General features: G+C 56.3%; 11 protein-coding genes across 11 annotated transcripts; 6 read left to right on the top strand and 5 right to left on the bottom strand.

Moving 5' to 3' along the window:
• Positions 1-564: 564 nt before the first annotated feature.
• Positions 565-3,025, top strand: PLICBS_006888 (uncharacterized protein; the record flags this gene model as incomplete). The annotated part of the gene is made up of 2 exons (XM_018320269.2): positions 565-2,709; positions 2,777-3,025. The coding sequence occupies 2 exons, from the start codon at positions 565-567 to the stop codon at positions 3,023-3,025; spliced, it is 2,394 nt and encodes a 797-aa protein (XP_018180166.2).
• Positions 3,026-3,456: 431 nt separating this feature from the next.
• PLICBS_006889 (uncharacterized protein) lies at positions 3,457-4,217 on the bottom strand (the record flags this gene model as incomplete). Its single annotated transcript, XM_018320270.1, has 3 exons — positions 3,457-3,511; positions 3,583-3,744; positions 3,799-4,217. The coding sequence occupies 3 exons, from the start codon at positions 4,215-4,217 to the stop codon at positions 3,457-3,459; spliced, it is 636 nt and encodes a 211-aa protein (XP_018180167.1).
• Positions 4,218-5,025: 808 nt separating this feature from the next.
• Positions 5,026-6,033, bottom strand: PLICBS_006890 (mitochondrial 54S ribosomal protein uL10m; the record flags this gene model as incomplete). Its single annotated transcript, XM_018320271.2, has 1 exon — positions 5,026-6,033. One exon carries the CDS (start codon positions 6,031-6,033, stop codon positions 5,026-5,028), a length of 1,008 nt encoding a protein of 335 aa, XP_018180168.2.
• A 730-nt stretch (positions 6,034-6,763) lies between these two features.
• Positions 6,764-8,391, top strand: PLICBS_006891 (26S proteasome regulatory subunit 6A; the record flags this gene model as incomplete). The annotated part of the gene is made up of 4 exons (XM_018320272.2): positions 6,764-7,068; positions 7,134-7,549; positions 7,677-8,311; positions 8,371-8,391. 4 exons carry the CDS (start codon positions 6,764-6,766, stop codon positions 8,389-8,391), a joined length of 1,377 nt encoding a protein of 458 aa, XP_018180169.1.
• A 1,537-nt stretch (positions 8,392-9,928) lies between these two features.
• Positions 9,929-11,741, top strand: PLICBS_006892 (uncharacterized protein; the record flags this gene model as incomplete). Its single annotated transcript, XM_018320274.2, has 3 exons — positions 9,929-10,013; positions 10,093-10,455; positions 10,531-11,741. 3 exons carry the CDS (start codon positions 9,929-9,931, stop codon positions 11,739-11,741), a joined length of 1,659 nt encoding a protein of 552 aa, XP_018180171.1.
• An 829-nt stretch (positions 11,742-12,570) lies between these two features.
• PLICBS_006893 (uncharacterized protein) lies at positions 12,571-13,768 on the top strand (the record flags this gene model as incomplete). Its single annotated transcript, XM_018320275.1, has 3 exons — positions 12,571-12,615; positions 12,760-13,255; positions 13,311-13,768. 3 exons carry the CDS (start codon positions 12,571-12,573, stop codon positions 13,766-13,768), a joined length of 999 nt encoding a protein of 332 aa, XP_018180172.1.
• Positions 13,769-13,967: 199 nt separating this feature from the next.
• Positions 13,968-16,352, bottom strand: PLICBS_006894 (ribosome biogenesis protein erb1; the record flags this gene model as incomplete). The annotated part of the gene is made up of 2 exons (XM_065601079.1): positions 13,968-15,593; positions 15,696-16,352. 2 exons carry the CDS (start codon positions 16,350-16,352, stop codon positions 13,968-13,970), a joined length of 2,283 nt encoding a protein of 760 aa, XP_065457151.1.
• A 799-nt stretch (positions 16,353-17,151) lies between these two features.
• PLICBS_006895 (uncharacterized protein) lies at positions 17,152-17,510 on the bottom strand (the record flags this gene model as incomplete). The annotated part of the gene is made up of 3 exons (XM_018320277.1): positions 17,152-17,171; positions 17,239-17,334; positions 17,393-17,510. 3 exons carry the CDS (start codon positions 17,508-17,510, stop codon positions 17,152-17,154), a joined length of 234 nt encoding a protein of 77 aa, XP_018180174.1.
• A 1,264-nt stretch (positions 17,511-18,774) lies between these two features.
• On the top strand, positions 18,775-19,443 carry PLICBS_006896 (uncharacterized protein; the record flags this gene model as incomplete). Its single annotated transcript, XM_065601080.1, has 2 exons — positions 18,775-19,045; positions 19,127-19,443. The coding sequence occupies 2 exons, from the start codon at positions 18,775-18,777 to the stop codon at positions 19,441-19,443; spliced, it is 588 nt and encodes a 195-aa protein (XP_065457152.1).
• Positions 19,444-19,526: 83 nt separating this feature from the next.
• Positions 19,527-20,652, top strand: PLICBS_006897 (uncharacterized protein; the record flags this gene model as incomplete). The annotated part of the gene is made up of 5 exons (XM_065601081.1): positions 19,527-19,540; positions 19,595-19,999; positions 20,069-20,351; positions 20,437-20,473; positions 20,648-20,652. 5 exons carry the CDS (start codon positions 19,527-19,529, stop codon positions 20,650-20,652), a joined length of 744 nt encoding a protein of 247 aa, XP_065457153.1.
• A 33-nt stretch (positions 20,653-20,685) lies between these two features.
• Positions 20,686-21,508, bottom strand: PLICBS_006898 (uncharacterized protein; the record flags this gene model as incomplete). The annotated part of the gene is made up of 3 exons (XM_018320280.1): positions 20,686-21,096; positions 21,146-21,359; positions 21,411-21,508. The coding sequence occupies 3 exons, from the start codon at positions 21,506-21,508 to the stop codon at positions 20,686-20,688; spliced, it is 723 nt and encodes a 240-aa protein (XP_018180177.1).
• Between the last annotated feature and the right edge of the window lie 4,051 nt (positions 21,509-25,559).

Genomic DNA, 25,559 nt, shown 5'->3' on the forward strand with positions numbered 1-25,559 from the left:
GGCAACCTGGAGGCAAGCACTTTGCCGGCCCTGTCTTTCACTCACCAATTTCACCTCCAAACTCTCACCCCAAGACTACACTGAAGTCGGCAGGGCTGCTTCTGACCCCGCGACAGCAGCTTGGAGCTCACTCAGGTTGATCGTGGCGTTTGCTCGGACCAGATTTCCGCGATATCGAACCCTGCCACGTCGTCGAGAACTCTTCCGGCTTGGCCACCCAGGCCACGCCCTCGTCCAGGTACGTTAGAGGTGGCGCCGTAACGACGAAAGGCAGATGGTTGACTGCTGCTATTTCTACGGATAGGTGCAGAAGAAGGACGGGCCTTGTTGCGCGCTCTCTGCTTTCGACCTGCCAAGCTTCTTCTGGAAGCCAAAGGGACCGAGCTCAGGGGCCACCCCGCAAGCAGGCACGACGGGGACTTGTGAACAGGCTCATCCTTCCGCATGAGTCCGAGCTCATTCCGGGCCAGACAACTTACGCCTTCTCTCGCCTATACGCCAATCCTTTGGCACTGCCTTCGGGCACGTCGTATTGCATCAAACGCACTTCTCCACCCTCACACGATGGCTGCCCCCTTGGTTCCTCAAGACGTGCAAGAGGTCGCCCGGGTCCTCGGGGCCCTCGAGGCCGCCCGGAAAGAAAAGAAGCGTGGTGCATTTTCTATCAAGAAGACCACTTTCAGCGTCAAGGACTCTCAGGATGGGATCCAGGTAGATTCTTGGCGACTGCAGGACTGGGACTACAAGAGACGCGACTTGCCTACCTACGCCCGCGGCCTTTTCACAACTAGGACCCGTTCCAAGGAGCCAGAGATTGCTGTCAGAGGCTACGACAAGTTCTTCAATGTTGGCGAGGTCAACGAGACCAAGTGGGAAAACATCACTGCAAGGACCCAACCGCCGTACGAATTGACTCTCAAGGAAAACGGGTGCATCATCTTTGTTGCTGGCCTCGAGGACGACACCTTGCTGGTCTGCAGCAAGCACTCCACTGGCGACCGATCCGACGTTGATGTCAGCCACGCTTCCGCCGGCGAACTGCGGTTGGAGAGGCAGCTCGCCGCCATCGGCAAGACAAAGGCAGATCTCGCGCGCGATCTGCGTCAACGCAATGCAACCGCCGTCGCCGAGCTATGCGACGACTCTTTCGAGGAGCACATCCTCGCCTACGGGCCTGACAAGGCTGGCCTGTACCTCCACGGCATCAACCTCAATTTGCCCGAGTTTGTCACGTACCCCAGTCCCGCGGTCCAGGAGTTTGCCGACCAGTGGGGTTTCCGGAAGACGGGCCTAATGGTCATGAACGATATACATCAGGTCAAGGCTTTTCTTGAAGAAGCGGCCGAGACTGGTGCGCATGATGGACGAGACGTTGAGGGCTTCGTCATCCGCTGCAAAATGAGTGTCAACCCTGGCTCGCAGCCGTACCAGGATTGGTTCTTCAAGTACAAGTTTGAAGAGCCTTACCTGATGTACCGGCAGTGGCGCGAATGCACCAAAGCTCTCATCTCTGGCAGGCCACCCAAGTTCAAGAAGCATGTCCGCATCACAGAAGAGTATCTCTTGTACGCCCGGCAGCGCCTCGCCGCAGATCCACGACTGGGGAAGTCGTACAACCAGAACCATGGCATCATTGCCCTGCGCGATGACTTTCTCAAGTTCAAAAACCTCAACGGCTCCGACGCGGCCAACATGGACGATGCAAACCCCGTGGCTATGACCGAGGTCACCGGAGACGTTATCCTTTGTCCGATTGCGACCATTGGATGCGGCAAGACCACCATTGCCCTGGCATTGGCACATCTTTTTGGTTGGGGCCATATACAGAATGACAACATCTCCGGCAAGGGGCGCCCGCCCAGATTCACCAGGGCTGTGCTAGAGCAGCTCAGGCATCACCCCGTGGTGTATGCAGACCGCAACAACGCTCAGAGACACGAGAGGAAGCAAATAATCACCGACGTCAAGATGCAGCATGCTACGGCTAAACTGGTGTGTCTCAACTGGCGCCATGATGACGATGCCATCGACGAGATCCGCCGCATCACACAAGAGAGAGTGCTGGCACGTGGCGACAACCACCAGACTATTCACGCCGCAACGGACAAGAACAAGTATCTGGGAATTATGGAGGGCTTCATCAACCGCTTCGAGCGCTGCAGCCCTCACTCGCGACCTGATGACGGTTTCGATGTCATCATCGATCTGGATCCGGCAGTCGGGAGCCGCATGAACCTCGAAACCGTTGTCAAGCAGCTGCAGCGGTATTTCCCCAACTTGGTGAAAGAAACGCCGTCAAGCGAGCAGCTCGATGCCGCCATCGAAGCTGCCATTGGCTATAAACCGGACTTCAAGCACGAGCTGCCGGACCGGACAAATGGAGGCAGCAAGAAGACGCAGCAGCCGCAACCACAGGAGAATCAGAGGAAGTCGAGGCAAAACCAGCTGGAGTACATGTCTATTGACGTGCCGGCCAATGTCATCACCGCGGCACTGGATCAGGCCTTTCAAGGGGTCGACCCGAAGACGTCCCGCTTCTATATGCAACTCAAGCAAACACGGCGAGTGCAAAACAAATTTCATGTAACTCTCATGCATCGCGCAACGGCCAAACAACATCCCGAGTTGTGGAAGCGGTACACAACGCTGCATGATGCTTCAGCGGGGACTGAGGATAAGCTTGACGAGTGTGGTCTAATACTGGAGAGGGTATGTGCTGGTCGCTCAGAACGGATAAGCGTTGCGGATACTGACACACTGTTCTATTAATCGCTAGGTTGTCTTTGATGATCGCATCATGGCCATCGTCGTTCGCCTGATCGATGCGGAGGGCAAGTGGGATTGCGTGAACCGCGTAGCTCACATCACAGTTGGAACACGCGACAGCACAGTGAAGCCGAAGGAGAGCAATGATTTGTTGGCGAGGTGGCTGGATGATGGCGTCTCTGATGGCGGGATAGTAGAACGGGTTTTCGAACCCAAGCCGACCGTGGTAGGCGCCGTCAGGGGTGTGGCGTCAAGGTAGAGCGGACTGCGACCCTGCCACATGCGACTCTTGCCGCAGCGTTTGAGGTGCCTCCCATGTTCGAGTCCAAAGGACCTGTAGGTGGCCATAGAGAACGGATGGTCTCCGAGGTTCGCTGTCGGAGGTCTTGCAACACGTAGAGCTCTTGCACAAGTCCTGCAAAATAGGCAAGACCCTCCACTCATTGTGCTGCAAGTCTTGGTGATGATGTTGTGTCTTAAAAGCCCGCCATGCTCATTGCGCACATGTCCGCGGCGCGTGGCATAAGGTAGGTTTAGGCAAAACAGGCGCCCAAGAATTAAAAGGGTATATGTAGAAAGTACAGTGCAGGCAATGGTTTGTACATCAGCAGGAAGCAGGCGAGCGCAACGAACCATCAAAAACGCTGACCACTTCACAGGTGCAGCGCGGGCGCTGTCGCACCTCAAGCCCTACTCGTCATCCAGAAAACGGCTCGCTATCCTGCCAAAGAATGGGACCTCGAACCTGTGGGAAGGTGACACAGCAAGGTTAGCACGCCATCTTTGGAGAAGATGTGAGGGGGGCTGTTTGCATACCTGTCTAGGATCTCGGCATCGCGATATGCTCTCAGCGTGAGGAAAGCGATGAGGGCCATGTCACCAACGAAGAAGAGCCAGCTCAGAAACGAGGACCAAGAGAAGATGAGGTGGAATATCATGATTGCAGTGAAGAGCAAGGCTGATTGCCAGGCGTGAAATCTGCGCGTGCCCGAGGTCAGCCAACATACTCGACAGGGGCATCTGGGCACCTACCGAACGTAGTCGCTCTTGCGCTCTAGGATGAGCAGCAGGATGGCGCCGAGCGGTGGTAGGGCAAGATATGCAAGGCAGGCCTCGTAGTCGAGTCTGAGGCCCAGACTGGTGTCGAACTCGCTGATTTCGGCGGCAGGGTAGGCACCGGGCATGGCGGCGACGCCGCCGTTGCCGCCGCCGCCGCCGCCGATCCAGGAGCCGGCCTGCGTCTGGCCATCAAAGTCGCCGCCCCAGGCGCGCTGCGGCTGCGGGTGCTGGAGGGGCGGGGGGCTTCTCGCGTTGAGGGCGGCCGAGGGCGAGTACGGTCGCCGGCCTCCGGCATCGTGCGACGGCCGAGGGGACGCGGCGTTGCCGGCGAACTCGGGCGATGCCACGCGCGAGTGCTCTGGAGGCGAGGACTGGTACGGGGCGAAGTCCATGGTGCGGCTTCTGCTGCGCTACCCCCGTCGCATAAGGCGGGAGGCGTTGGCCGAGAGCGCGCCGCGGTCTGGTGGGATATGTAGCGTTTCGACGCCGACGGCCTCGGACGGTTGTATCGCGCCCGATAGGAGCTGGCGCGTGGGCGAGGTCTCGTTGGGCTTCGTGTTGGGCGGGGGTTCGGGACGCTGACGATCAGGTGGGTGACCAACGTCGCGAGGAAGACGATGGGACGGCACGGCAAGCGATCCGACTGTCGCTTGGCAAGCGGCGGCAGTGGAAGAAGCGCGTCTTGGGGGTGCGGGCAGCCGAGTGTGTAATGTATGGTGATGCAAGCTTGGCGAGGTATTGACTTACGCAGGCGGACTTGTCGACACCAGGTTAACGTAGAGCGCATTTTAGCCTCGAGTCGCGGTGCCTTTTGCGGGACGTTCCGCCTGGAGGGAGTGGGTGGAGTCCGCGCCCCAGCATGGCGCCCCCTTCACCCTCACGGGCTACCTCGCCATTCTTGCCTCGTTCAATTGCCGCCTTGAAGTAGGTAATAGGTAATGAAGTAGAGGGTGCACCTAGACCGCCCGGGCAAACTCTCAACTCGGCTCACAACTCGATTGATGGCAATTTACTCGTACACGTTGAGCAAGACGGCAAAGACACTCGTTCCCGAGATGCTGTTGTACAATGGCAACTGCACAGGCTGTCTGGTCCCCCGAAGGTGCTATACCCAATGCATGTGAAACACGAACCACCACCCATGCTAGTCTTTCCGTTACTATGTCATCACACAACCTACACGGCCAACCAAGGCCACTCTCATGATTTCGACTCGTCCTCCAGCTGGCCCTTGCGCCCCTCCAGGGTCAGCCACAGATTCCTGCTGCCTCCTTCCAGAGCATTCGTGATGCCCAAACCGGCGCCCTGGAGAATAGCAACGAGCTGAGCGCGCAGCCCCTCCATGCCGCCCTCAATGCCGCCCACCCAGTTGACGCCGGCCTGGTCGAAAACCTTACCCTCTATCCGCCCACCGACGAGCAACAGCTTCGCCAAGCCGTTCTGGCACGTCGGGTCGTGGTAGCCTGGGTTCCTCTTCCTTGTTGGCGCAGGGAACTTGCCTGGAATCGGGGCAAGGACGCTCAACGCAGCAGCCAGATGGGCTGGAGAGACGGCTGGCATCACCAGAGCCGCCAATGGCCCGACCATGAGCGGTTCGATTTGCGCGTACATGGATTCCGCGGGGATCTGCGTTTTGCGGATAGTCTCATACGCCGCGCGCGACAAGTCGTGCACAAGCGGGCCGCGCTCGGTTCGCGCCGTGAGGGCCGACGCCGCTGCCATTTCCGGGTCGTAGAATTCGACAATCTTCAAAGCCACGTCGAACATGTTGGTGCGCAGAACCTGCAGTTGAACCCGCGGAGAGAGGTCTACCGGGTCCAGCCCTTCAACAGCGACCGCGGCTGGCACAGCAGCCACGGCCTTTTTGAGCTCTCGCCTCACCGCCGCCCATTCCACGGCCGTCAGATTGCTGTGCTGGAAGAATAGAACCAGGGGTGTCGTCCGCAACAACGACGTGTACGTCCGGATAAGTTGGCTCTTTCTTGTGTCGATTGGTCGCGCGCTGGGTGGCTTCGAGGCGGGTGCGTAGTCGACGGGCTGCAACCCCGCATGTGTCGAGGATGCTGAAGAGACCTGTGCTGGGCGACCAGTGCCTGTCGAAAACCCTTTAGCCGCGCAAACGGCCCAGGAGGTTCTGGTTGATGCCGCCGCGTCGTGGCACAGTTGCCTTACGCAAGGCCTGGCGGCACGGACCAGTCTTCGAACCATGGCTGCGAGGAATGAGCACTCGTTCGAGATAGGGCCGGGTCCAACTCGCCACTTTATACCTCTTCTTGCGTCGACGCAAATCGCGGCGGTAGTGCTGGGCGATTGGGCCGTGTCATGCAGGCACAGGTAGACCGACAAGGTCCGCGAGCATAATTCTGAGCGCGGCTCCCAGGCAGGCCGGATCAAAGTGGGGCCGTACCGGGAGCAAGGCCTTGCATTGCGCACGGAGAGCAGAGAGCAGAGCTGGATGCTGGTGTGGCTAGTGAGTACCTGAGGCGGAGATCAGCCAAAGTACCTTGTGCCACAGGCGGGGCGTATCGGCACATGGCTTGCCATGCTGCCCAAGTATTTTGGAAGTTCAAGCCACACCGTCGCTGAGTAAGGCGAGGCGGACACCGTCTCCATCGCCACTAGGCTGGCGCTGCGAGATTGCGCGCCATGCTCACTGCCTAAGGTCCAGCCTCGAGGTACCCTTCGCTAGCTCGCACTTGGCCGTCTCGTCATCTGGCAAGCAGCCAACGGTGCCGGTTCAACCTCAGCTCGACCACAACACAGCAATCAAGCTGTCAATTTCACCACCGCCTTTGTCACCGTATCTGTTGCATTCCTTCACCTGCACGGTTTCCCTGTCCATCGTCCTCGGCACGCTCTGAGCAACGCTCGGCTGCTCCCTTGTTCATCCTTCTCCCGACCCCGGACGCCCGTGGGTGAGTCCGACTCTGCCGGCACCATGTCGACACTCGAGGAGCTCGACGATCTCGACCGCAGGGAAAAGGACGATCGCAAGCGAGACGGTGGCCGAGATGACGACCAGAAGAATGGCAAGGATGGCGATGAGGTCATGAAGGACAAGGACGAGGACGACATCCTCGACGACGAGATTCGAAGCCTCAGCACCCAAGACATCCAAACGCGGAAGCGACTGCTCGAAAATGACTCCCGCATCATGAAGAGCGAGCTGTCCCGGTTATCGCACGAGAAGGCAGCCATGGGCGAAAAGATCAAGGACAACGTGGACAAGATTGCCAACAACAGGTATGCTTTTCAATACTTCGGGGTGAGGCGTGGCAAGAATATGCAATAGCTAATCGTGGGCGAAGACAACTGCCCTACCTTGTCGGGAACGTCGTCGAGTTGCTTGACCTAGATCCCACTGCCGAATCGTCCGAGGAGGGTGCCAACATCGACTTGGATGCCACCAGAGTCGGCAAGTCGGCCGTCATCAAGACTTCGACCCGGCAAACCATCTTCCTTCCTCTGATCGGCCTTGTGGATTCCGACAAATTGAAGCCTGGCGATCTTATTGGTGTCAACAAGGACTCTTACCTCATCCTCGACACGCTTCCCGCCGAATACGACAGTAGGGTCAAGGCCATGGAGGTCGACGAAAAGCCAACGGAGCAGTACACCGATGTCGGCGGCCTGGACAAGCAGATTGAGGAATTGGTCGAGGCTATTGTGTGGCCGATGAAAGAGGCCGACCGGTTCAAGAAGATTGGCATTAAGGCACCCAAGGGTAAGTGCACAGCCAGTCCTTATGCCCGGCCGGTCCGACGCTTGTCGAACCCGTGCCCTCACCCCGAGATGCCAGCCAAGTGCCCTCAGACCATGTCGGGGCAGATGTTTGCTGACCAAGTATGCAGGCGCGTTGATGTACGGGCCTCCTGGGACAGGCAAGACGCTGCTAGCGAGGGCTTGTGCAGCCCAGACGGATGCCACGTTCTTGAAGCTGGCCGGACCCCAGCTTGTTCAAATGTTCATCGGTGACGGCGCGAAACTGGTCCGCGACTGTTTTGCACTTGCAAAGGAGAAGGCGCCAGCCATCATCTTCATTGACGAGCTGGACGCAGTAGGCACCAAGCGATTCGACAGCGAAAAAAGCGGCGATCGAGAAGTACAGCGCACCATGTTGGAGCTTCTCAACCAGCTGGACGGCTTCGCGTCGGACGATCGGATCAAGGTATTGGCGGCCACGAACCGAGTCGACGTGCTGGACCCGGCGCTGCTTCGTTCTGGGCGGCTGGATCGCAAGATTGAGTTCCCGCTGCCGAACGAGGAGGCGCGCGCGCAGATCCTCAAGATTCACTCGCGCAAGATGAAGGTCGACCCAGGCGTCAACTGGGGAGAGCTGGCACGCAGTACAGACGAATTCGGCGGAGCCATGCTCAAGGCGGTATGTGTCGAGGCAGGCATGATTGCGCTGCGTTCTGGCAAGAACAAGATTGGACACGAGCACTACGTGGACGCGATTGCCGAAGTGCAAGCCAAGAAGAAGGACGTGAGTGACAGCAAGAGCGCAGAGGACGACGAATGTGACGAGCTGACCACGGTCTACAGACTGTCAACTTTTACGCATGATGCACCGTCATGTTCAGGCGGGCTGCCCGGAGCTGTGGCGTCGGGGGTTATGCATGGCGGCAACGGCAAGACGTGGGCGGACACGGGGAATTGGGGCCGATTGCGCCCGGAGACGGGTCTGTCTGCTAGCAGTTGGCTCATAGACGCGCGAAGTAGACTTTGTAACAATATTGGCGAGATGCGTTCCTGGCGCGCCATGTCCACTTTGCTTGGTTGCTTGAGGCGTTGTTGCTCGAGGCGTGTCCCGGGAGCCATGGTCGTGCCGCGCCGTTCCGCGCCGTTGCCGGACCAGCGGGGCTCCAGCAGGATGTGCATACTATGTAACACGCAGTAATTACAGCCGAGGCCGAGAACGTCAACCGGGGGGGGTTTCCCAGGCTGTCGCCGTGGTCGTTGTCCTCGCACGGGGAGCTCGAACCAAGCTCCATGGCCGGCCGGAGGGTTTGCTCCCGAGGAGGCGTCTCCACCGGGCCCGTTGTGAAGTGAAGCCCAAGGTGGCTTAGTGACGCGTTGGTTTGGCCCAAGCTCACCACTACCACCACACTACGTCATTGTGGCGGCAGCTTGGAGAGCTTCGCGTTGGTCTTTTTGAAAGACATGTGCAAGAGTCTGCTCGCTCGTCCGGCCACTGGGGCGGCCAAAGCAAAAGCAAACCCGACAAGCTATCGTCGGCGAGTCCACGACATGGGCGTCTCTCGAGCCGCAAGCCCCGGGGCGGGCGAACACAGTCGGCGATGCGATTGAAGCATCAAGGCTGCCAGTAGTGCTGCTTCCTCTGAGACTGTCAATCTCAACGGACACTACCAACTGACCAGGAGTCACCCCTGCAACACGCGAAGCGGCACATCGTAGGTACCTACGTACTCAGTACGCGGTAAGGTTAGGATAGCAGGTCTTAGCGCAAGCCCCAGCGTGGGACGCGGTAAACACGTAAAATGTAGGCGGACAGATGGATCGAGATGCGGGGACGGAATCGGAGGCAGTGACGAGGTTGGTTGTCACCCGGCGGCACATTCCAGCCACGGCCACGCTCCGGTGACGACATGGAGGAGGATGGTTCACGTCGGACGGCAGGGAACGAAGGGAAGGCAAGGCGCGGAGGCGAGGTACTATGCAGAGGTAGGTACCGAGCCGCAGCTGCCTCGAAAGCTCGAATCCGCCGCCCGGCCAGGGAATGGCGCGCACTGCGCGGTACCTCCAGTACCTTGGGTACATGAGGCGTGAGGTGGATGATGGAAGCAGCAGGGCACGGCAACGCATCAACGCCTGCCTCCTCACCTTACCTCGACTACCTAGGTACCTGCCCCCAAGGCGAGGCGAGGCGCCTGCTATCGTCATCGCTCGTCACCCCTTCCTCCTCCCCAGCGATCGCACTTCTACGCCTTTTTTTTTCTTTCACTCTTTCCCTCTCCAACCTCTCCCTCCGTCTGTTGAACCCATCTCCGACGGCAAAAGCGTTTGCCAACAGTCAACAGTTTTCGTGCTTGCTTCCTGCAACGCTCAGCAGACCTGACACTGACCGGCGGTCACCTCCACCATGCGGTGCCTCGCCTCGATCTTGACGGCAGGCCTCGCTGCGTCTGGCGTCGTCGCCAGCAGCTGGTTCCCGGGCTCCAAGGCCGGTGCGTTTGAGCTCCCATCACTTCCCCTGACCTGCTCCCCCCAAGAATCAAGGCCGTGCAGCTGACCCACGTCGCGTAGTCTACAACAAGTGGCATGAGACTGAGCTTGAGCGATGGCTGGCCGATCATGACGTTCCCTACCCGACACCAGCTGACCGCAGGGACTTGGAGTCGCTTGTCGAGAAGAACTGGAACGATTATGTTGTTGAGCCCTACAACAAGTGGGACACTGCCCAGCTCAGCTCCTACCTCAAGGCCAAGGGCAAGGACGCCCGGTCCGACGCCGACGAGGCAAAGGACAGTCTAATCTCTCAGGTCAAGGCCAATTGGTACGAGACCGAGGACGCCGCCCAGAATGGCTGGGCCAGTGTCAAGGACTGGATCCTTGACACCTGGACTGAAAGCCAACTCAAGTCATTCTGCGACAAGCACGGCATTCCGGGTAAGTAGCCTTGTGCGCGCTGTAGTTGTCGGCTCCGCCATCGCCAAAGCTTGAGACCGCTGACCTTCTGAGCAGTTCCCCAGCCCCGACATCGTGATACTATTCTCCAAAAGGCACGTTCCGCCTACGAGACGGTGGCGAAGAAGGCTGGCGAGACCGCAGCCTATCCTGGCGACTGGCTCTACGCTACCTGGTCCGAATCTGACCTCAAGTCTTGGCTGGACACGCATGGTTTCCCAGCCCCTCAGCCGTCGACTCGCGACAAGCTCATTGCATCGGTTCGCCGCAACTCAAGACTGGCGTATCTGAACGCCCAGAGACAGGCTGCCAGCGCCACCGCCAGCGCCCAGGCGGCCTACGCTACGCTTACCGACATGATTATTGATGCTTGGAGCGAGTCCCAACTCAAGGAATTCGCCGACAAGAACGGCATCCCGGTTCCCCAGGGCACCCGGATCAACGAGCTCCGCGCCCTCCTCCGCAAGCACCGTGCCGAGTTTCTCGGAGACACCGTCAACGCCAGCGCCAAGTCCGCCTTTGGTGCCGCCACGTCCAACGCGCGCAACGAGTACGCCAGGGCCACGGATAGCGCCTCTCTGGCGGCGCAGGATGCCTTCAACCAAGCTGTTGGCCTCTGGTCGGAGAGCAGACTCAAGGCGTACCTGGATGCCCGGGGCATCCCCGTCCCCCAACGATCAAACACGGACGAGCTTCGCGCCCTTGTGCGAAAGCATTCTCACAAGGCGTTGTCAGGGTGGACGGCTTGGACCTTCGATGACTTCTCTCGCAAGAATCTCCAGGAGTACCTGTCCAAGCACGGCGACAAGGCGGCCAAGGCCGCCGCCAAGAAGAAGGACGCGTCTCGCGATGAGCTTGTCAAGGCGGCCCAGTCAGCTTACTCGTCGGCATCTACTGCCGGCGGTGCCACGTATGCGTCGGCAACCAGCTATCTCTCGTCCGCTACCGCCGCTGCCAAGGGCGACGCTTTTGACTCGTGGTCGCAATCCGATCTCAAGGCGTACTTGGACAGCTACGGTGTACCAGTACCGCAAGGATCCAAGATTGAGGAGCTCAAGGCTCTGGCACGCAGGCAATCGACTTACTTCAAGCATGGGACATCGTCCCCGGGGGGCACCATCTTTGCCAAGCTTGAAGAGACGGCGAGAGAGGGCTGGAACTGGATTGCGCATCAGCTGAGCCTGGGTGGCCAAGCCGCTCAGAACAAGGCTGCCGAGGCCGAGGCTGCCGCCAAGGCCAAGGCGAAGGAAGCCAGAGAGGAGCTGTGAGCAGGAGCGAGAATGCACTTCCGGACGTATTGGGCGGGCAGAAGGAAAGGATGCACGTGGAGTGGGCCGATGCGTCTGGCCGGGATTGTTTCATCCGCACTGGAGGCCATTCGCGCGGTACGACTCCGACAGGGCTGCTGTAAAGGAGGTCGTGGCCGTCGGGGTTGTCTTCACGATATTGTGTATTCGTTTACTTGCGATGCTGGCGCGGGATGTATGTTTTTTGATGGCTAGAGGGGCTTCCCCGACCGAGCTTTGGATCCGTGATAGGCTAACATGTTCCAAATAAAAAATCGATGGCACGAGAAATAGGTATGAATCAGGCATGAATTGTGAATATCGAGCATGCCTGGAAGGCAATTGCAAGTGGCAATGGGGCAGTAAGTCACTGCGGCAGTGGGCGCCAGCGGTGCGTGTGATGTGACAGTGGATGGTCGGGTTCGGCCCACCAACTTATCCGTTCCTTCGTCACTCGCTCAACAAACTCAACCTTCTCAAACGCGCACACGACTTGCCCTGCGCATCCGCCCTTGAGCCGTCGGCGACCCGGTGGGCGATACAGAGGCTTCGACACGGTGTTGCTCGCTTTCGCCCTTCGATGCCTCGTCAATCCACGCGGCCCTCGCAGAGTTGGGGCAGCATCCTGTACCTGAGAGACCGCGGCTCGCCGCACTCGTCACACTCCTGACGTGGGCACATCGCGGCATACGTGCGCACGTTGCTCTCCGGCACGCGCGCTAGGATACAAGGGCAGATCTGAGGTGAATTTTGTACCCCATTTCGAGAGCACTCGTGAAGGTGCCCGACGCGCGAAACACAAGACGCCGCCATGGAGGAGGTGGCCAGGAGACACTTCTTTCACCATGGCCAAGACGTGAGTTTTACCTTGTTCCTTCCATGAGATCTCTCGCCCCCTCTCCCTCGCCCCCTCTCTCTCTCCCTCTCTCGGCCGCAGTTGTGGCTTTTTTGCTTTCCGTCGTTCCAATCCGCCCCCCCGTTCCTAACCTGAGCCATGCAGAAATACGCTCACGAGCGTGACGACTGCCACTGGTGCCAGCTGCGTCACTTTCCAACTGACCGCAAGGCCCCCGTCACGGTTATGAATGATGTCGACGACCAGGCCCTCCCGCGCGGCTTCCGCTTCATCAACAGCGGTGTCCTTGGTGACGGCGTCAGGCCCGCTGATGAGAGTTTTCGCAGCGGCTGCGCCTGCGTGGATTCGACCAGCTGTCAGTTTGCGGGCTGCCAATGCCTTGCTGAGCTCGACGAGGATAACGATAGCGACGACTGCAGCGATGGCGACGAGGGAGGCGGCCATGTTCCGAGGAAAGCGTACGCCTACCACATGCACGGCGCCAAGGCTGGCCTCCTCAGGTCCAAACTACACAACTCAAAGGTTCCGCTGTACGAGTGCCACCAAGGCTGCTCTTGTGCGCCTGACTGTCCCAACCGGGTAGTCGAGCGTGGCCGCACCGTCCCGCTGCAGATTTTCCGGACCGATGACCGTGGATGGGGTATGTAGACGATGGATCGGTGCCGTCCCAGACGCCCCAGGCTGACCTCTGACAGGTGTACGGACACAGGAGGCCCTTAAGAAGGGACAGTTTGTGGACCGCTACTTCGGTGAGATCATCACGTCTGCCGAGGCTGACCGCCGGCGCGACGCGGCCGCCGTATCTCAGCGCAAGGATGTGTACCTTTTCGCGCTCGACAAGTTTACCGATCCCGACTCACTCGATCCGCGGCTCCGAGGGCCGCCTCTGGAGGTAGATGGCGAATTCATGTCGGGTCCGACACGCTTCATCAACCATTCGTGCGACCCCAACCTGCGGATTTTTGCCCGCGTCGGCGACCATGCCGACAAGCACCTGCATGACCTCGCGCTCTTTGCCATCCGGGACATTCAGCGGGGCGAAGAGTTGACGTTTGACTACGTCGATGGGGTGTCCCAGGACCCTGACGATGAACAGGATGGAATGACGCGATGCCTGTGTGGGAGCTCCAAATGCAGGGGCTATCTATGGTGAAGGGCATAGGCTCCGCCTGGCCGACTCCACGGCAGTCCCGGCTTGCCCTGTGATGCTACTCGCGGGCCGTACACGTCACGTTGCAACCCTAGTAATCGCGGCCGGTTCATGTAATTACTTCGCATAAATTATCTACCGGCCCCCTCACGCATCCGCAGCTACGGCATCGGCGCGCCTGCATCGTCCCTGTGCTCGTTTGTCATGTCCACAGTCTGCATGTACCATCAGCTCCGGCACTCAGGCACCACGGATGCTTGGGGTGCCAGTCCACATCGAGCACTCCCAACTTGTTCACAACGGCGTGTCCTCGAAGCATCTTGACCGGGACAATGGTGGCACTTTCCATCAGGTCGCTCACAACCTTGCCATGGAATACCTGCAGCGTTCCGTCGTCGCTCGCATCGGCGAATAACGGCAGCCCCCTATGGTATTTGACTGAGCGAATGGCTTGCCCGTGGAACCTCATTGTCTTGTACGGCCGGCTGGACAGGTCCAGGTCGTGCCACAGCAGCCGACGGTCGTAGGACCCGACGATGAGGTTGTCGCCGCCGGAGTGGACGTCAAATGACGAGATCCAGCGCGCGCCCGGCTGGATCACCTTGACAAGCTCCTGCCTTTGCAAGTCGTAGCACCGGATCATACGCTGGGTGGCGACGAAGAAGAGCGGCCGGGACGGGTGAAATTGGGCCGTCTGAGCTAGGCCCGGTAGACGGCGGAAAGGAATCTGGCTGATGTGTTTTGAGAGGGTATGAATGGCAACAGAACTTCGCTGACCGGTGGGGGAGACGGAGCAGAGAAAGTCACCGCGCCTGTGCCAGTTAAGGGTCTTGATCGCGGCCCGGACGGTCACCTTGAGGAGCACGCCAGCCTCCTCCAACTTAGACCCAGGTCTTGACCACCGAGCCGTGGGCTCCTTGTTCCCGGTGACGGCCGGATTAGCACCGCCATTGGCGGCATAACCGAACCCAGCATCCAGCACATCGCGGCTCGCTTTGTCGACGGCGTCGCTGCACAGGGGCGGAACCATGAAGTAAATGTCTTCACCGGCCGCGGCAGCCAGAATGAAGGACTCTCTGCTCGGTCGCCACCTCACCACATCCACAGGCTCCTCGGATGTGAGCTTCACGCTCCAGTCCTGGTGGCCATTGAGCGCCCACACCCGAACAGTGCCGTCGTCGCCGCCTGAGGCAACCCATTCGCCGTCGGGACTGAATGCCGCAGATCGCACGCGGCCCTCGTGGCCCCTGAATATTGTTTGGCAGACGGTTGGGAATGGCTTCAGGTCTTCTGGTCGAGGGAGCTTGGGGAGCAGAGAGTTGGGGTCAATGTTGAGTCGGTTTTTCCGGATGCGGGGAGCAAGATACAGGTCCAGGCACCGCTCGAATCGCTCCTTGACGAACTCGCCGTAGCCAGGAACCTTGCGCAACGAGTCATACTTGTTTGGGAGGTACTCTTTCTCGCGATCTTCAGGGTCGGCAGTCTCCCACGCTTGCCGCTCTTCGTCGGTGGGCAGGTATTCCGCCGGGGGGTTGTAGCTGAGGTCGTAGCCGGGAGGCGCGAGCTTAGGTGCCGGGATGTTCATGACGTGCGGATCCTGAGGTTCCTCGTTGGCCCAAACGTCGTAATACGTTTCTTCCTCGTCCTCCTTCTCCTTCTCAACTTCTTCGGGTGGCTTGTACGGCAGGATACGACCCTCCCGTATGGCTCGCACGAGCTGGGCTACGCGCTTGGCTTCGTGCTTGGATGGGACAAAGCGGCGTTTCGGCTCTGGGGCTGCGCTGAGCGGCATCTTCTCCTCGATACTAGTAAAGTACGGGACCAGGTCCTGATTGTACGTTGTCAGCCTCACGAACGTTGCCGCCGCCCCCCCCCCCCCCCCCCCCGCGGGGGGGCCCGGAGGGCGGAGTTGATTTAGAGAGGAACATACCGGGTATGGGTCGTAGCCATCCTCAGGGACTTCTCCCATCTGTAGGCGCCGCAGCAGCTCAAGTTCGTCCTGAGTGAGGTTGAGCGGCTTGCCCGTCTGCGGATCAGTAAGACCGGTCCAGCCCTTGGGCAACTCGATACTGTCCAGGAGAGCATCGAGAGCCTCTCCCGTGGCTGGGCGCATAATTTTCTTGCCGTTGATGTCGTACCCGATGTGTGGGTAAGAGTCGTAGAACGATAGGGGAATATTGCCAATCGTATTTGCGGGCTCTTTGGCATCGCTGTCATCGCTATCGTAGACGGGATCAATCTCGTCGTACTCGTAGCGCTCGCCGCCGTTGGCGTCGGTCAAGATGCGATAATTGGGCTCATTGGGCTTTTCCATGTCGCCGTGGTCATCTTCGCCGCTTAGCCCCTCCTCGTCGGCGCTGCCGCCGTCCTCATCTTCATCGTCGTCGCTGAAGACGCCATTCTCATCGTCTTCGGATGCGGACGAGGCAACGTCGTCGGCCTCGAATGCGCCCGCGTCTGCATCGTCGTCACTCTGGGACAAGATGCCCTCGAGTAGGTCCCCGTCGAAGCCATCCTCGTTCAGGCGGGAGGAAACGGTCGCAGCGTCGGATCCTTTCCGCTTGCGCGACGCCATTGTGGGCGCCATTGAACTCGCGGGAGAGCCAGGGAACGGCGACGGCGCAGTGGGCGCTGTGCTGCGAGATGTGACGCGGCGTCGGACTTGCGCTGAATCAGTTGTGGGAGCAGTCTCCTAAGGCAGAGCGACTCGGGGCTCGGGATGGCGCAACAAAATCTTGTCGCTTCACTACGGCGAAGGACGACTCCAACCTTGGGGACCGCGCAGCCAGCCGGTGAACTTTTTTTTTCTGTTCTGGGTCTCAATCGATCAGTCTTATCTTATCGGGGCGGCGGGCGCTTTTCTTGTCCCGGTACCCAAAGCAGCAAGTGGGTACTGGCGCACCACGGCCTCGCAGGTACGAGGTACCTGGAAACCGTCGTGCGTGCCTGATCCACAAGGAAGTACAAGAAAGTATTATGTACATACGTACAGGCACTCAGCATCCCACGTGGAGCCGGCCACCCGAACAGAAACGTTGCTTGGCCCCTCACCGTCACACATAGATAACCACATTCAGCGATTCGCCGGGCGAGTTTGCCTGAGCAACGCATTAATTAAAGCGGTTTTGAAAAGCAATGTATCTCTAGCGGATCCGCAACTTCGCGTCTAATATACCCGGTGGCCCAGACGGACGTTCTCACAAGCCAGCAAACAAAGACCATCAAAATTCAACACTGCGGGAGGAACATCACTCCGTATTACAGCAGCAATAACCAAGTGGCGCCTAGCGTCTCCGGCACCGGTGCGAGAGAAAGGACAAAAGCCCATAGTGGACAAAGGAGTAAGGCAGCTGCGTATCGTCGTAACAAGTTTGCCGGTGTTCCGATCATCGGTTCATAGCGGCGACTGTACCCGTTGCGGTCAGCAAGGTTCACTTCGCCCCGTTGACGTCCTGCGCAGGTCGGCGACTTACACGCCAGAGCTTCCCAATTCCGCCTATGGTCCACCTTGTTCTTTCCGGAGGACTTGGACCTAGAAGCCCGAGACCCCGTCTCCGGCTTGATATCTTCTGCAGCGGACGGGTCAGCCGGCGGGCCCAAGTGAAGGAGACACTCAGAAGCACTCACTGTCCAGCCTGCCGGGAGCGGCCTTGCTGTGGTCGACGAGTGTCGCCTCAGACGCCGTCTTGTGCGTATAAGGCTTGCCGGAGGCCATGACGGTCTTCTTGCCGAGCGTGAAGGGCATTTTGACGCGGCTGAGTTGTCGAGGGTCCTTGAGCTTGAGAGGGTCAAAGAGAGAGGAGAGAGGGGAGGTGGTGAGATGCGTGGGATCCAGCTTGCTTAGTTGTGAGGTAGGTGCACACGGGTTGTGATGCGTGTATGATTGTTGTTTCTGTTTGCTGATGTATAGCTGTTATTATGAGTTGACTGCTGTGCTGCGTGCTTCCTCAACCGTCTCGTTGGCCGGAGGAGCGGTCGAGTTAAATAGATGGACCGACAGTCGCGCATGACAGGCCATTGTCGGCGACATCCATCATCATCACCACCACCATCATCGCGGTCGGCTTCGGTTCGGCTTGCGAGCAAAACCCTGCCCGTCGCCAAATTCACGACGGCCAGGCTGAGTCACTGCCGCGCCCTGTGGGCATTTCCAATCGCATCGTGCTCGAGAGCCGCGCGTGTAAGTCGCATTGGCCCATGAACGCCTCGTGGCCCACTTGAGTGCGCCCTTGGGCCAGCCATTTCGCTCGTGTGTGCTGCGAGGCTCAAGATTCACGAATATGTCAGCGAGAGCTCTGTCAGCGGCTGGAGCACGCAAGCCGACACCGAAGCCGAAGCCGAGCGGCTCTCTCCCCATTGGCGAATGGGAAACCACACCGAAGCCGTGGGCGGGCCACTTTGGACATTGGTGGGTACCCAGGTAGGTACTGCCCGGTGCTCGGTACCTTGCCGACATTCGAGTACTGGTCGCCTGCAGTAATGCGGCCCCGCAAATGGATACCCACTGAACGGGCGCGACTCCCGTCCACAAGGCGAGGCTCCCAGGCCCGAACCATGGAACCACCACCACCAAAAACCCTTGGAGCCGAAGCCGACCACCGACAGCATCGGCGAGCCGACTCACACCGGCAGCCATAATGACACCATGGGCCCGCCAAGATGAGACGACGCCCCGGAGCGATTCTCGCGGGGTCAACTCAAAGCCAAGTCACTCACTCGCTTGCCGCTGACGGATGCGCATGCGTCCGTACGACACTCTCCCCCGGCGGCCCAACGGCCGGCCGCAGGCCTGCGATCCATGCCGCCGTCGCAAGGTCGCCTGTGGCCATGGCCAGCCTGTGTGTATGCGGTGCACCTTCAGGAACCAGCAGCGCGACTGCACCTACAAGTACACTGCCGGTCACGGCTCGAGGCCGTCTCGTTCTCGGCGGGCTGCAACGCCGAGCAGGGCCGCATCCTCGAGCTCGTCGGAAGCGTCTGCCGGCCGGTCCCGCCGCCATCTGCCCTTGATGAGCCAGCCTGCTGCAGATGCTGCTCCCGCGCTGCGGACTCCCGAGGATCCCGTTGCGCCTCTCAACACCGTCGACGGCAGGCCTGGATACCTGGGCCTCACCAGCCACTCCGCTGTCTACGCCGAGACCCGCAGCTGCCTGTCCATCCTCCAGGACTTCCCCTCCTGGCTGCTACCGGAGGGGTCCGACAGACAGGATGCCCAGCAGCCGTGGGACGATTCAGAGCTCCTGGCCTCCCCGGCCCGCGACATGTGGCTGGTCGTCTTGCGTAGCCTCCCGACCCCGTCCGTCGACAACATTTCTGCATACGACTCCCCACGTTGAAATGACGGCTGGGTTCGCACCGCAGCCCGCCGCGTTCTCGCCTCGCTCAGTGAACTCTTTGGCGCGCCCCTCGGCTCATCTCGGTCTCATGCGCGTCTCCAACAGCTGGCTCGCTTTCTCACCACCAACACCGCCCGGCCCTTCCGCGAGGAATTGGCCGATCCCGAGGAATGGCTCGCCCAGTTCACCGGCGCCAACCTGCGCTGGGAGTCCATCGGGCTCTTGTTTAGCTTCAACGAGATGGGCATCCGGGGGCATGACAAGAACAGCCCGGAAGCAGACGAGTGGCGCAGGGTGTCCCGCGTGTGCCTTGGCCTCTGCATCGACCTGTCGCGGCTCTAGCCTGATCCTCCTTCCATGTCTGCGGCGGACCGTGGTCGAATCGGTACTTGCCGGTGACGCGAGTAAGTTGCCAAGCTGCAGCCATGTCTCGTGCCACGTAGGTCGTGGAGCAGCTGACGCACCTTGGTGGACTAGGCGCTTGCTGTTGGAGGTTCCATGCCGAGTCGCTGGCGCTGGTGACTTTTCTCGGCCTTCGCGCAGAAGCAAATGCGGCATCAGACCGTCCTACTCTCGCGTCCGAGCACAGGCGGAGGCTGGCCGCCAAAACGTTCAGTCGGGGTAAGGTCCTCGTTGTTTTCACGGGGCGGCCGCCGCTCACTGGTCGAAGATATGTCTCGACGCCGCTGCCGCTCGATCTAAGCGATGAGGACTTGCTCGCAGACAAGGCAACCCTGGCCCGTGCCGTCCAGTCATTGGACTCCAAGGGCTGGAACACAAAGGGAGAGGTCTACTCGGCCACGCTTCTTCGCGCCCGCACCGTCTCTGCGTTCATCCGAGATGAGCTCGTCGAAATAGCTCTGGGCGGCCCGCAGCATGCCTCACTTGAGTCCCTCGTGTGAGTGGTATCTCCAGACATTAAGCACCACACCTCACGTTTGTTGATTTGTGCAACAAGAACTCTCAGGGGGCGCCAGATACTTGCCAAGACGGAGTTTCCGCCCTCGCTCCTTCACAACTCTCGAGACATCACATACCCGGCCGTTCCCACCAGTATCATATACGCGAGGCTCTTGACCGAGCTTGACCACCTCCAGAACTTGTTCTTGGCAGAGAGGCTGATGCTGCAACGTGGTCGGGCCGATAATGGCGAGCTGTTTGTCATCAGTTTCGAGATGGTCTCCCTAACCCTTACGCTCTGGACACACAAGGATCGACTGGCCGACCTTCGCCGCGATTTCGAGTGGTTGGTGAATACTGGAAGCCAGTCTATGGAAGGGCAATGCTGCACTCCATTCTGCCTCCACTAAAGTGTATGTGCTGATGGTGCATCAGTTGATGGCGTACGGTGCTCCTGGCGGGGGCATTCTGTGTATGGAGCTTCTGAGCCCAACACTGTCCGGCTTACATCCGAAACACCCCAGACTCAGTCGTGCCGGTATTATATAAATACTTTATTTCGCCCAATATAATACTTAATATAACTCCTCTTAATAAGGGTTAATTATTATATAAATTACTATAATACTAACGCTAATACTCCCAGACTAGAGTTTAATAAAGCCTAACTATAGGTAAGCGTCTCTAGGCGATAATTCCTTCCTGGCGAAGAGCCGCTTTCAAAGCCTCTAGGGTAAGAGGCTTTGAGTCGGTAAAGACTTGGTGCGTGTTCTTCTTCTTAGAATACACGTCGTTGCCCTTGCAGGAAATAACACCATCATCTCCAACCTGGAAGAGCCAGCCTGTGGTAATCTTTGCAGGCTCAAATCCGAGTATATCGTTCGTGTCTAACGTGAGGGTGCTCTGTGGCCCAATGAGGAGCTCCGTGCTAGTCCCCTCGCTCTGGCCACCTAGGAGCTGTAGTGCAACCAAGTCTGCAAGGTTGTTCGAGTGCAAGAACTGAGCAAGGTCCTGAAAGAATTCTTGGGGGACAGTGACTGCTTTAGGCGGTGGCGCGCCTTCCTGGAACTCATACGGGACGAAGGTTTCATTGGACTGTAAGCGAAAGACATGGCCATGAATAGCCTTGCTTGCCAGTTCTTACCGGAACAGGTTGGGTCCAACATGATTCAAAGTTGCCCGAAACTTGGACTTGCTCTCCGTACAACACAAACTCATCAGAGATCTGAAAATGAGCATGCAGGAAATGGATGCCAAAGGTGTCGTGCGCCTTGTGGCGAACAAAAAGCTCGCCCAAAGCCTTGAGCGTACTGTCAGAGAGCTCCGGCTGGTCCTCAGGCTGAGGAAGTCCGTTTGAGCTGTTATCAGTGTTACTGTCAGCACATATCTCTGAGGGTTATGGGGAGTACTGGGCATATATGTTTCGAGAGTCGGCAAATTCTTCAGCATCGGGCGCATGATGGAGACCAGGGATGTCCACGACTGGAAGAGTTTGGATGGAGGCCATGTTGCTTAGGGTGATAGACGTCACTTGGTTGGAAGTCGCAAGTAGCACGGCTCTCGCGAAACAAGGAAGACCAAAGTTCATATGTTGGGCTGGTGCTGAGGAGGATCGCCCGTCCCTTTATATCCATAGAGCGATGGGGGGCCAAACTGTAGCAGCAAGAGAAAAGGGGTAACTCTATCCCAACCCACGGAGTATACCTCGTTGGATTGAAGGGTTGCTGCCTGATTTCATGCCTGTTGGTTGTTGCATTAGTTGTTGGTCAGCCAAAGAGGCAACGGGGGAGCCACTCGATACACGGGGCCAAGCATGCACGGGGCCCCTTTACGCCACAAGAATTGACGGCTCTGCACGCTGCAACCTACAATGCTCGCCGATACGAGAAAAAACTGCACTTTTCTATGATGACTCAATCTTCTTGGGCCTAAGAGGCAGCGGGCCGCTTTTTCCGCGGCCGCAAGTCTCCATCTGGTTATCAATGTGACAAGATTGCTCAAGCTATTTCCGGTGCGTCTGTAGTTTGCCTCGTGGATAGGTCGGGCTCGATGAGCTACACCGTTGTCTGCAGTGGTTGCCCTCGGCCACAGGATTTGATTGTTTCCTTCAGACAACCAGATGCCAGGCTAGACGAGGGAATGGTAAAATTGGCCAAGGAGATTCATGGGGACCTTGTGCCAGAGTCGACCTACCATGGCATTTTGAAGGGAGCTGATCCGCCGCTGCACATCTACTCCATGCCATACCTGCGAGGTTCATCCTGCATTGAAGTCCTGGCTTCTCAGGCCGAGATGGATCCCGACGAAGAGGTCAAACATGAAGTCTTCGTTAAGCACCTGGCTCAGTACATCTCCCATCAGCCCAGAATGTTCAAAAGCCTTCTTGCTCATAGCTACCAGGTACTTTGCGCGATGTTGGTCCAGTTCTCTGTCAGTGCATCGCCAACCTCAGGCGGACCAACAAGAAAAAATCCGCGAAAGGCTTTCTCAGCTAGCACAAAAGCCAATATCATCTATCCTGCCGGATTCGCTGCTATCCAGTCTCATTGAGGATCTTCCCTCGCTATTCAGTCAAGAGTACCCGCAAGTACTCACGCATGGTGACTTCTCTGTTACGAAAGGACCAGTTCGAAATAACCGGCATCGTTGATTGGTCTCGGGCCGCATTCATGCCCTTTGGAATGGATTTGGACATTCTCTTCTTGACTACAGGGTTCATAACCAAAGACGGCTGGCATGACTATACATGTAAGCAGCAGCTACAACGCATCTTTTGGGAAGAGTTCTGGGCTGTCTCCGGGATCGACGGGGACGAAGTTCGGAGCAGAACACCGAGTCTGGCTGAAGCTGCTGGTCAGATTGGTGCAATTCTCCGATTAGCATTCCGGCGTGCTGCCGATGGATCACCCTCTGAAGAAATCTTGGAATCAGAAGGTAGGATGAAGCAGCTGACGGCGTGGTTCTCCGACCAAGGGTCACGACTCTGAGCCAGGAGGGGAATGCAAGAGGCTTCGGTGCTCGGTGCGCCACATAACTCGGAAAGTACTATTTTGAGAATCAGGGTCAAATATAATCTAACTAAATTGTACTCTCCTCACGCTCGCCATTCCCTCGGTCAGAAATCTGTCCTTTTCTTACAGTTCTGAGCAGTCGATAATATTGGATGAACAGCAAAAGATCAGTATGCCCGAACTGTCTAGGGACGTCATTACGGCCGTCAGAGCTATTGGCAGTACTAGAGAGCCACACAGGCGATCTAGCGAGTCTTTGACCAGATGAGCTGACGTTCGTTCTGGACTCCTTGCTGTTGTTTTTTTGGACCAACAATGGGATTTGCTGTTCCACATCGCAAGGGGTGGACATATGACTGAATTCATTGCGGTGTGCAAATACATTATCAACTATGGACCAATCATTGACCGTCATAATGTCGTCTACGACGGCCAGCAACTGTAACATTGTTATTATGTCTGGACAAGTAATGAAGCGCAACTCGTCGAGTTGTTCTCAAGTTGCCAACTATGACATAAATTGCTCAATCCTCGAATGCCGAGTCATTGAGCCACGCACGAAACTTGCTAAGAGCTGAAATGACATGCTGGGTCTCCGACATCGTATAGTCCTTCATCTCGCAATTGATCCAGCCTTCCGTGCCACGGCTAGTCGATAGCTCCTCCCCAATTCTACGTGCGGAGCTAAAGTCGGTTAGAATGGGAGTTTGATCCTCTGCTACGAGGACGTTCGTGGGGTTGAGGTCGATATGAGCCTAGCTGAGAGAATGGAGATGGCGAATTGCTGACTCAAGTGAGTCCATGAAGAGATCCTTATCATGAATTTGACGTCCGCTCCTTACGTAGTCCTCTAAATCGTGCGGATACCGATCGAGCATAAGACCAGTGATGTAACCACGTCGCATATGGCAACTATGATATCCTACGATATTGGGGTGGGGTTGGCGCCTTAGTACTTCCATTGTATGTGCCTCTTCTACTAATGTCTTAGGAATGAGGTGCACGACCTTATGCTTCAAGAAGTCATCGTATAGGGCTACCCCCGGTCGTTTGATGAAAACGTTTGGTGGGGATTGAGTTGGAGCCCTAGTGAGAGATAACGCTAAGGTCTACTGAGGAAAGACTATCTCGTCTGGTATCCGTTTCAGATTATCGTTTGTTTATTGAAGGGAAATGTCTGCCTTTAGCCTGTTTAGCTGGCTAAAGTATATCATGTCATTTTCCACTATTGCGAAAGTGGTATATTAAAAGTCTCCGGTCTCTTCGTTAATTTCGTCAGATAAAAAGAGTAATTCCTCCTAATCCGTAACCTGAGGCGCTATAATGGAAATAATAAGAGAGATCGTCCTGTAATAGTTTAAGTTTATTAGGGGTTAGTCCCTAAGGTCCGAGCCCGGGCTCGGCCCGGGCTACCCGCTAGGTTACGTAGCGCTATAAGGTAGAAAGGGGCGCTACGCGAGGAAAAGGGGCACTATAAGTATAAAGGCGGCTAGCTTATATAACCCTATTTTACCTCCTTATAGTACGTTTAATATCAATAAGCTAACTAGCTCTTACTTATTAAAGCTAGCCTTATTATAATATATATTATTAACTAATAAAATAATATAAAAGAATAATAAATAGGATCTTATTAAATAAACCGGCCCTTTAGCTAATGCCTATAGCTTAATAGGTAGAAATAGCTTAATAAGTAATAATAAGGTAATAAATAACGGTAAGCTAATAAGCGATAATAAAGTAATAATCCGCTACCTTAAGTATAGAATAGATATACCTCTTTAATATATTTAATATACTTATATTTAATAAATATATAAAAGAGGCTTTATTAAGGACTTTAATAAGCTTAATTATAGCTATAATTAAAGGGATTATAACCTTAACTTTAATTACTATATTAATTATAATAAGTAAAGTAGAATTAAAGAAAAGGAAGTTATTTATATAGCTAAAGTAAGATAGTTAAGTAAATTCTTTCTATCTATACTTAAATTAATTATAATTTAAAGATATAATTAATAAAGTAAAAGACTTAAATAAGTTAAATAATATAGTTTAGTTTAAAGTCTTATATACTTTCTTAAAGCCTAAAATATAAAGTATAGAGTTATTCTAGAAAGAAAAGGGGATTAATAATAAGAAAGACTTTAAGGATTTCTTTTTATATTTTAAGTAAATCTTTAAGAATATATAAAAAAAAAGAAAATATAAAATAGGCTATAATCTTTTATATAAAGGGATAAATAAAGGTTTAAAGACTTTATTTTAGACTTTAAGAATACCTTTATAACTATAAGTAACTTATTTTAAGATAATATTATTAAATATACTTAACTATAAAACTCTTTCTTTTCTATACTTAAGGAATAGCTTATTATAATTATATTAAACCTTAACTTTTATAGCTTTATTTAATAACTATATATTATTATAGTTAACTTTAAAGCGATTAATTAATTTAAGGAACTTAAGAAAAAGTAATATTAATACCTAATTAATTAATAAGCTACTTTCTATAAAGTAAAGAAAATAAGGCTTAAAAGT

This window comes from Purpureocillium lilacinum (genome assembly GCF_023168085.1).
Source record: "Purpureocillium lilacinum CBS 284.36 DNA, scaffold_5, whole genome shotgun sequence".
Classification (NCBI taxonomy): Eukaryota; Fungi; Ascomycota; class Sordariomycetes; order Hypocreales; family Ophiocordycipitaceae; genus Purpureocillium; species Purpureocillium lilacinum.